At 49.2% G+C, this 10,061-nt stretch overlaps 1 protein-coding gene across 1 annotated transcript in view; it reads left to right on the top strand.

Moving 5' to 3' along the window:
* The first annotated feature begins 2,180 nt into the window (after nucleotides 1–2,180).
* Pllp (plasmolipin) overlaps nucleotides 2,181–10,061 on the top strand; it is a 27,309-nt gene continuing 19,428 nt past the window's right edge. The window contains exon 1 of the mRNA XM_021169972.2: nucleotides 2,181–2,427. Within this exon, the coding sequence (XP_021025631.1) occupies nucleotides 2,293–2,427 (135 nt within the window). The 5' untranslated portion in view covers nucleotides 2,181–2,292. The remainder of the gene's footprint in view (nucleotides 2,428–10,061) is intronic.

Below are 10,061 nucleotides of genomic sequence, written 5' to 3'. Positions count from 1 at the left end.
GGAAGGAAGGAAGGAAGGAAGGAAGGAAGGAAGGAAGGAAGGAAGGAAGGAAGGAAGGAAGGAAGGAAAGGAGGAGCCTCCAGGTGTGGTAGCTCCCAGAGCTGGAGAGACAAGAGACAAGAGCATCCAATCTGCAGCAGACTTGAAGCCAACCCAGGCAACATTGCAAAAACCTCCTGTCTCAAAAAAGCCAAAGGGAACAAGTTATTTGCCATCCCATTGGTCTCCAGGGTAGATTTAGCTGATGCAGCTGGGTGGCCAGGTGTCCCCTTCCTCCTTCGGAGCTCATGTATGCCCCTCCTGAGCTGCGTCCTCAATGGAAAAGAGTCACCCTCCCTGATAGACCCTTCCCTTGTGGGCTTCTGAGCAGCTGTACTCTGGTACTAGAACCTCCAGACAAACTTTTAAGAAATAAAAGGGTCACTGGGTGTAGAGCCTTGGGCATGTGGCTTAGTGCTAGTGTGTTTGTTTAGTGTGTTCAAGGCCCTGGGCTCAGTCCTCAGCACAGCGTAAACTGGTGTTTATAGTCTCTGCACTTGGGAGGCAGAAGCAGGGCAGAAATCCATTGTAAGACACATATCAAGTTCTGGGGTTACAGCCGGGCGTGGTGGCGCATGCCTTTAATCCCAGCCCTTGGGAGGCAGAGGCAGGTGGATTTCTGAGTTCGAGGCCAGTCTGGTCTAGGACAGCCAGAACTATACAGAGAAACCCTGTCTTGAAAAACAAAAAAACAAAAACAAAAAAAAAAGGTTCCGGGGTTACATGAGACTTTGTCTTTCAAAAGAAAAAAAGAAGAAGGGATCTTTGCAGAATGTTAGTGATGGGATGACTGAATAAATATTTAAAATTCCTGATTTGAGGATACTGAACTGTATTATCTGATGGGCAATATAGTCATGACCATATCCTTACAAAAGAGAGGTGTGTGTGTGTGTGTGAGTGAGTGAGAGAGAGAGAGAGAGAGAGAGAGAGAGAGAGAGAGAGAGATCTTGTGCATAGTAAGAGGAGAGTTGATGATACGAGGAGAGGCAGAGCTAGGTAGGGTACCAGAATCCACTGCCGGCAGGTCATCTGTAATCCCAGCCTGCAAAGACCTGAGGTACGAGGAATGTCAAAAGCATGAAGTCAGTCTGGATTACAGAGCCATTTCCTGTCTCAAGACAAAAAATGGGCAAAAGTACCCCAGAGGTTGCCTGAGCTCAGGACACCATGACTGTGTCTCCATGATGATGCTTTTGCATATCTAGCCTCCATCACTGAGAAGAAACTTTTGTTAGGACCTTGAGCTTGGGATAAGTTGTCACAAGGAGCCATAAGATAGTACAGTCACCTACACAGCTTCTGTGACCTGGTCCTTACTCACTGGGGGCCAGTGTCACCCTCATGTGCTCAGCTCCAGTCCCTTTGGGGACCTGCTTTCTATTTCTCCAACTGCCTAGGTTGGTCCTGCCACTGGGCCTTTGCTCCTCACCTAAATCCTCCCAAGGTTTCTTCCTACTCACAGATTCAGGCCTCTGCACAAGTGTCACCACTTCTGACAGGTCTTCCTTGACTAATGTGCTCCTTCCTTTTCTGTCAACTTGATACAAGCTATAGCAATCCAAGAGGAGGGAGCCTGGATTGAGAAAATGCCTCTATAAGATCGGGCTCTAGGCAAGCCCCGGAGAGAATTTTCTTAGTGATTGATGGAGGAGGGCCCAGTCCATTGTGAGCGGTGCCATCCCTGGGTCCTGGGTTCTATAAGAAAACAGGCTGAGCAAGCCAGGGGAAGCAAGCCAATAAGCAGCACCCCTCCATGGCCTCTGCATCGGCTCCCTGCCTCCAGGTCTCTGCCCTGCTTGAGTTCCTGTCCTGACTTCCTTCAGTGATGAGCAATGATATGGAAGCATAAGCCAAATAAACCCTTTCTTTTCCAATTTGCTTTTGGTCATGGTTTTCTACCACCGCAATAGAGACCCTAAAACAACCATCTAAAAATCTCCTGGTCACTCTGCCTCGCCCTGTTAGATTCAGTCACATCAGCAGTTGCCACTACCTGGATTTATTTTTTCCTGCCTGGCTGTCTGTAGATCGGTCTGCGGACTTCTTCAAAATCTCTATCCAAACAGGCGAACCCAGGGTTAAGGGGCGGGGCCTCAAGGAGGGGCGGGGCCTCGGGCTGAGCGGGGCTGGGCTTCGCGCACCTGTGAGTTCTGTCCAGGGTACCCACGCAGCGCCAGCAGCCGGAGCCGCAGTCGCAGCCCCGGAGCAGCGCCCGGAGCGCGGCCAGAGCGTCGTAGGCTCGCGATCGCTATGGCGGAGTTCCCGTCGAAAGTGAGCACGAGGACCAGCAGCCCCGCGCAGGGCGTGGGAGCCTCTGTGTCTGCGCTGCGACCGGATCTGGGCTTCGTGCGCTCCGCTCTTGGGGTGCTCGCGCTTCTGCAGCTGGTGAGCCGGGTAGCTCGGGGACTGGATGGGGGACTCTCCGGGGGGTAGCTGAGATAGCTGCGCACAACTGTCCGCCAGTCCGTCCCTTTTCTTCTACCCTGCCCCCTTCCCTCTGGGACCGTGCCCTGGCTTTCTCCGCCGGGCAAAGTCCACTGCCCTCCTCTTCACCCGGCTTTAACCACTAAATGCGACCGCTCTGCAGCCCTCCTGGACAGGGCAGGACACCACATCAGTGGCTCTGACACGCGCGCTCCCACCAGAGCACCTACCCAGGGTCTGCTGGTCGAATCTCCTCGGGCTGTGGAGATTCTCGCAGAGGCAAGAAACCACGTGTCTGCCATCCCCCGTACCCTGTGCAGGTCCCAGCTGAAGATCCTAGAGTTGCCCCTTCCCATTGGGTGCATCCTGAGATGTCAGCTGTCTTTTCATAGTTCCCTCCTGCGAGGGTCTGCGGCCTGTGGCTGCCCCTAGGGAGCGGTCTCCATTAACTGATAGGTCCGCTGGTAGAGGAATAGGGTAGCACCGCAGGTGGGCATGCATCTGTCTCTGTCATCATCCCTCCAGTGGGCACCTCGAGCCAGGCTGCCAGGCCGGGCTGGGGAGTCGGGAGGCTTTCCTGGGCCATCTCCACCTAGGGCATACATACTATCTTGGTTTCGAGATTTCTGATCTTCCTTGGTGAGCCTTCCCCCTTCCCCCCTTCCCCCTTCCCCCTCCGTCTCCTCCCTGGGTTTGTTTAAAATTCAGATTCTTGGGCCCCACCCCCGGAAAAATAGTGAAACTGCTCTTTGAATCTCCAAAAGCGCAGCAAGAAATTTGCATTTTAATGTCTTCTCCTGGAGTGGTTTTGGGTACTGTTTGGTTTTGATGAGATCAGGGAGGGTAGCATGAGGCGCTCTTCTGGGACCAATTTAATTCTGCCGCGCAGACACTGCCGACCCTGGAGTGTTGGGCTCTTGGTGATTGCCTTGTTTGTTTTATTTATTTTGTTTGATTCAATTTGTTTCTGTTTTTTTGAGACAGAGTCGCATATAGCCCAGATTGGTCTTGAATTCCCTCTTAGCCACAGCTGGCTTCCAATTCCTTGTGTAGCGGAGGCTAGCCTTGGACTAGACCTTCCCCAAGTGTTGTAATTACTTTCCGTCACCACCACTCCAGGGGTTTATCTGGTCTCTTTGAACCTCACACCTGAGAGTCAGCTTTGGGCTGGGGGAGGAGTTAAACGGTTTGTGAAAGGGACAGAGGAGAGAGGTCTAGGAAGGAGTCACGGGGAGGCTAGAAGGGTAGTTTTTGAGCTGGGCCTTTGCAGGGAATGGTGTGGGGACAGCAGACACTGTAGTGCACAGGCTGAGTGGGAGTTGTAGCATCGTTTCTGGTCTGGCTAGGAGTCCAGCATCTTACTCATCTAGGGCCAGAACTGGGGTCCTGGTTGTGTTGGTGGCTGTGGTAGGTTCTGGAGCATGAAGACATCAGGGTGTGAAATGATAGGTCCCTTTTACTCTCTACCTCCTTCCCTAGACTCCTTCCAAGGAACTAACTCACTTGGAGACTATGCCAGCCGCTGCTTCCTAAGATGTTTCTGTGGCAACCTACTACTCCACTGGGGCCGAGGGGGGGGGGGCAGACAGGTACCATACTTGCTGGAAAGCCACAACAGCACACTGGACTTTTGACTAGGTGGGTTTTGTTTGTTTGTTTTAGTTGTTGTTTGTTTGTTTGTTTTGTGGGGTTTTTGTTTTTTTGTTTTTTGTTTTTGTTGGGGGTTTTTTTGTTTTGTTTTGTTTTGTTTTGTTTTTTGGTTTTTTGTTTGTTTGAAAGGCAGGGTCTCTCAATATAGCTTTGACTTCCTGGGGAGCTGTTTTCTGACTCCTCAGCCTCTACTCTTTATGTTGGTTTGCTCTTACATTGTGGGGTGTGGCACATCAGAGCAAGTGGAAGAGGCTCTGTGCCTAGTGCCTGCCCCTGGGGATCAGGGAAGGCTGCTTGGAGGAGGCAGTAGCTGAGGAGATGGAGGTCTTTGCTGACCAGGTTGCTCTGTCTGCTAGGGTATAGAGGGCCCTGCAGTGATGGAAAGATGGATGAGAAGCAAGGCCAAGCTTCTGGAGCAAAGCACTGCTCTTCATCTAGCGTGGTAGTTCATCTACAGAACCTGACATCTACAGACATCTGATGGCTTTTACTACTCCATAACTGCCCATACCCTTCTAGCTCCAGAAAGGATACCGGGTGGTGCTGTTAATTGTTAATACAGAAGAGTTAGTGTATTTCTAAAGCCTGACTTGAGAGAACTTTTAAAGAGACATCGCCTAGCAGGAAACCTGCAAGTTTAAAATGTTGGCTCAAGGCTGAGCTTCCCGGTAACATAAGCAAAAAGAGAAACATGAATCTTTATAGCCGTCGTCTAAACGGGCAGGCAAGTTTGACCTAGAGACAATTCTTTGCTCCATGTTACAGTTCTTTGTGAAGCAAGGGAATGGAAGGTGCTGCCGCTGTGGCTGACAGGTACCCGTCGTACATCCTAACGAGTTTAGAAAAACTTTGAAGAACGTGGGGGATGAAGTACCCACCTTTTCCTTTCCTTTCTTTTTGTTTTTGTTTTTGAGATAGGATTTCTCTGTGTAGCCCTAGCTGTCCTGAAACTTGCTCTGCAGACCAGGCTGGCCTCCAGAAATACTCCTGTCTCTGTGGTCCAAGTGCTGGGGTTGAAGGTGTTCACCAGCACTGCCCGGCTGAAGTGCCCGTATTTTTGGCTACTTTTTAACACAATCCTCTCCCTAGCTTTGGGACAAAGGATGATCTTATGTGGGACTTACTGAGAAGCACAGAGACACTTGAGCAACGTCACATGGTGGGGGTGTGGGGAGACAAGCAAAGCTACTCCCCATAGGTAGGATTTGCACTCAAACCTGACTGTTTAAAGCCTAGCTCCATCCATGTTTCCTGCTGCCTTTATATGGGATTCTGGGGTTCCTAGATGGCCTTACAAGAGAAGGATGACCTCTTCAGGAAGGGAGACTCAGCCGAGACTTTAGAGGAGGGCTTCTTGGAAGAGGTGAGCTCTTAAGAGTCTGTCTAGATGGATGGGGTTTTAGAAGAAGGTTTTAGCAGGGCGCAGTGGCACAAAGGCCTGTAACCCCAGTGTTCCTGTGAGTGGGAGGCTAAAACAGGAAGATTGCGAATTTGAGACCAGCTTGTTTAGGAGGGACCACGGATTAAGCCCTGGTGCCCAGGACATGGGGGCTATCTATATATTACGGATGCTTTGAGGGAATGGGGGTGTTCTCATTGTGCCCTTCCTAACCTTCCTCTTAGGATTGGGGGCAGCCACACAGTTCTGGTTTTAGGTAAACAGATCAGAGGCCTCCTCTGCCACTGTAGTGTTCCAGTGTATCTTTGAGAACACTGGCTGATTGTAGGTCTGGAAGCAGAGGCTTGGGTTCAAATCCAGACTCTGTTTTTTTCAACTTGGGATCCTAAGGACAGTCTTGACTCTGCCCCCCACCCCCAGCCCCATACTTCAGCCTTATACCCTTGTCTGTAAAACAGTGATGGTAGAGAAGTGGCACCTGCCATGTGCTTAGCCTGGCACATGCTGGCATGAAGGCAGGATTCATTCAGCCCTAAGATCCTGGAGCTCTTAGGCAAGCTTGAGTGATTCTAGGGACAAAGCTCATCTCTTAAAGCTTCGTCATCCTTCTCTTTGGGGGGACCCGAGGAAGCTCATCGGAATGATTCTGGCTCTATGTCAGACCCAGCAGGCAGGCTGGCTTCTCTCCATGGAGGGACAGGACGAGGCCCAAAAGAGCTCTGGCTTCCAAGAAGGGCCTGCTGTGTTGCTGAGCAGATGTGAGCAGTGGGGCGGGTGGAATTGCGAGGACAGTGTTGGGGGGTTTCCTTAAGCCCTGATCTGTGGTTCTTTGGTAGCCTCAGTCAAGCCTGCAGGTTCCTGTGCCAGAGCCACAAGTGCCCTGCATGGTTAATTCCCACCTCTGGTGGGCAAGAGTGTGAAAGCTTTGGGAATTCACTTGTAATCACGTAATGAGTGAATGGGTTGATTCTCCTTTAAAAAACAAAAGCAAGCAGATGGAGCTCCGAGTTTGAGGCTGGCCTAATCAACATAGAAAAACCAAAACCAATCAAATCAAAATCCTAGCCAGGTGTGTGTGTGTGTGTGTGTGTGTGTGTGTGTGTGTGTGTGTGTGTGTGAGACCCGGCATTCAGAAGACTAAGGAAACCCAAGGCAAGCTCAAGGCCAGTCTGAGCTATATAGACCCTATCTCACAAAAGCCAAGTAAATACATAAATGTGCAGACAGTGCTAAAATCGCCCTTGGAGCCAGCTCCTCTCCTTACGAGGGCAGCTATTTTAGGCATCTGCAGTCCCTTTTCTATGCCTTTAAAAAAAGCATTAGTGGTCTGCAGGGGGTGTGGATCGGGAGCAGGGGGCGGTGGATGGGTGGATGGGTGGGTGAGTGAGATGGCTCAGCAGGCAAAAACCTCTGCTACCATGCATGGTAGGAGACCAGAGCTGCCTCTGGCAACTTGCCCTCTGACCTCCATATGGGCGGTACCGTGACACGTGGATGCCCATGCATATGTACAAGCCCACCCACAATAGAATGAATAGAAGTGTAATTTTGGAAAGCCCACAACGGTTTTATGGTATGTCTGCGGTGAGTGGGTGACTCGTGCGCCCTGCCATGGAGTGGCTGCTGGGTCTGTGCAGCCTCTGTTCACTTGGCTACGGCTCAGGTTTTCGACAGACCAACCATTGCATTTTTATAACATTTTGTTCTTTGGAAACAAACAAGCAAGCAAGAAAGCAAGCAAGCAAGCAAATGAAGAAACAACAACAACAATGAAAAAATCTTAACAGCCAACTATCTCGGTGGTACAAAGAAAAATTGGCAAAATGTGATTTTTTTTTCATTTCTAGCCAACCCCATCTGCCCTTACCAGTGTATGTATAGTGGGGCTGGGGTGTGTGTGTGTGTGTGTGTGTGTGTGTGAGAGAGAGAGAGAGAGAGAGAGAGAGAGAGAGAGAGAGAGAGAGAGATTGCACAGAACTCCAGCCTCATTTGAAAGCCCCGTGAGAATGGGCAGTGGTGGCACACACCTTTAATCCCAGCCTTCAGGAGGCAGAGGCAGGTGGGTCTCTGTGAGTTGGAGGTCAGCCTGGTCTACAGAGTGAGTTCCGGGACAGCCAGGGGTACACAGAGAAACCACAAAGATTCGTCCTACATCAGGTCCCAGCAAAGTATGTATTTTCTGTTTTTCTAAACCCTCATCCTCATTTCCACATATATATTTATATGGAATAATATAATTATTATTATTTTTAATGGTGTTGGAAGCTAAAGATGCCTGGGCATTGACTGTTCTACCCCTGAGCTCCAGGTCACAGATTCTTCAGTTTTCAATCTGACATTTTATTTGTTTGTTTATTTGTTTGTTTGTTTAATGTATGTGGATGTTTTGCCTGCATGAGTGCCTGTGTGCCCAGAAAGCCCAGAAGAAAATCTTCAGATCCTTTGGAACTGGAGTTAGAATGATGAACAGCCATGGATGCTGGGATTCAAGTCTCGGTCCTCTGGAAGTGCAGCCAGTGCTCTTAACCACAGAGTCAACTTTCCAGTCTAGATTCTTCAACTTAGCACAGGGAATGAATATATTATCCTCCTTGATTCTATAGCAATTCAAGGTGCAGCTGGGCCCTGAGCTGGGCGACCAGTCCCTTGGTTGACACACTTGAATGTCCATTCCTTTGCTATTTTACACCCATCTGCCAGGAGTGATTCTGCATATGCCAGTGAACTGTCTGTGTAACACATTTCTGAAAGTGGGTTCCCAGGGTCAGAGGGCATGTGCTGTGTATGTTTGCACACTATCCCACCCTACCCCGCAACCCACCCAGGCTTTAGGCTATAGGCTGCTGTAGACAGAGACTAGGCTGTTCACCTGCAGGTTTCACACGGTTATGTATTTATTGTGTTTAATTTTAACACATTTACTTCCGCCTTCTTTCTGATGTTTTTGAATTTGAGACAGTGTGTCCTTAAGTTGCCCAGGTTAGCCTTGAACTCACTTTGTAGCTTAGGTTGGACCTGAACTTAAATTCCTCTTGCCTCAAGTAGCTGAGAAGACAGGCCTGTGCCTCTCAGAGGAGACAGGCTTGTGCTGCCACACCTTGCCGCACTTGGGATAGGGATGGAGATTGCCAAGCAACCTCCATGGAGGTCACCCCTGTGCTCTATTCCCCACAGATGCCTCCCCCAGCCACCCTGGCTGGCAATATGACACACTTTTGGATGTACCCCAATCTGATAGGCACAGATGGTGGGTCGGTGTGTGGTCTGTCCCTGTCCTCCTAGGAGCAAGCACGAACTTCAAAGTCCTTTGTGTGTCTTCTGTCTATGAAACTGTTGGGCTTTGACTCCAGCCTGCTGCAGAAGCACCAGGGGATTTTCAGATGGCGCTTTCTACTTTTTTTTGGTTTAGATCTATCTATCTATCTATCTATCTATCTATCTATCTATCTATCTATCTATCTATCTTAGTTTTTGATGTGTGGCCATATAGCCGAGTTTGGCCTTGAACCCTGATCCTCTTGCTTTCATCTCCCAAACAGCTTCCAGGTAGCCCACCACACCTGGCCCTCTCCTGATGTTTCCAAGTGTGAATTTTGTTGTTACTGAGGGTCCCCACTGCTTTTTTTTTTTCCTGACTTCTGGAAATCGAGTAAAGGTGAGACCTTTGTGTAATTCAATGTCACTAAGGTCTGTGTTGGCCATCTACATTAATCACATCTAGAAAGGACATGCCAAGGAGACAGCCTCAGTGGCTTTGCCAGTGGATTAACCTACAGCAATCACCTTTTCTCCATAAGGACAAATTCCTCACCTGGGCTGAGCCTTAGATAGAGTTCTTCTGAACATATGTAGCTGTGGTAAATCTAATCAATAATTGATCGCAGCAAGAGATTAACAGTAACAACTGTAGCGGTGCACTTTTATGAAAGATTTTTGAAACTTATGAACAGTGCCCGGTGTAGGGGCACACTACTTTAATCCCAGCACTCAGGAGGGAGAGGCAGGCAGTTTTGTGAGTTTGAAGCCAGATTGATCTACACAGTGAACTCCAGGCCATAGGAGAGACTGCATAGTGAGACCCTGTCTCAAAAATCAAAAACAATATCTAAATAATATGAATTATTATTTAGATTAAATATTAATTGTGTGTGTGTGTGTGTGCGCGCGCGCTCGCGCGTGCACAGGTAGACCACTGCATGAGTGAAGAGGCCAGAGGCCAACTTCTGGGAGTTGGCTCCCACCTTCCACCACGTGGCTCCCAGAGCTCAGACTCCCTTTGTTGGGCCCAGTGTTGTCGCTTTGATTGCTTAGCCGTCTCACTGGACCTGTGAATTCAAAACCAGATGCACTGTGTCACGTATTTCTAGTTCCAGCCCTTGGGAGGTGGAGGAAGGAAGATCAGACGTTTAAGGCTATCCTCCTTTCTATAGCTGAGTTTGAGGCTACCCTTTGCTTCTTTTCTTTTCTTTTCTTTTCTTTTCTTTTCTTTTCTTTTCTTTTCTTTTCTTTTCTTTTCTTTTCTTTTCTTTTCTTTTCTTTTCTTTTC

Source organism: Mus caroli, chromosome 8, assembly GCF_900094665.2.
Source record: "Mus caroli chromosome 8, CAROLI_EIJ_v1.1, whole genome shotgun sequence".
NCBI lineage: Eukaryota > Metazoa > Chordata > Mammalia > Rodentia > Muridae > Mus > Mus caroli.
This window is presented reverse-complemented; position numbering and strand designations above follow the sequence as displayed.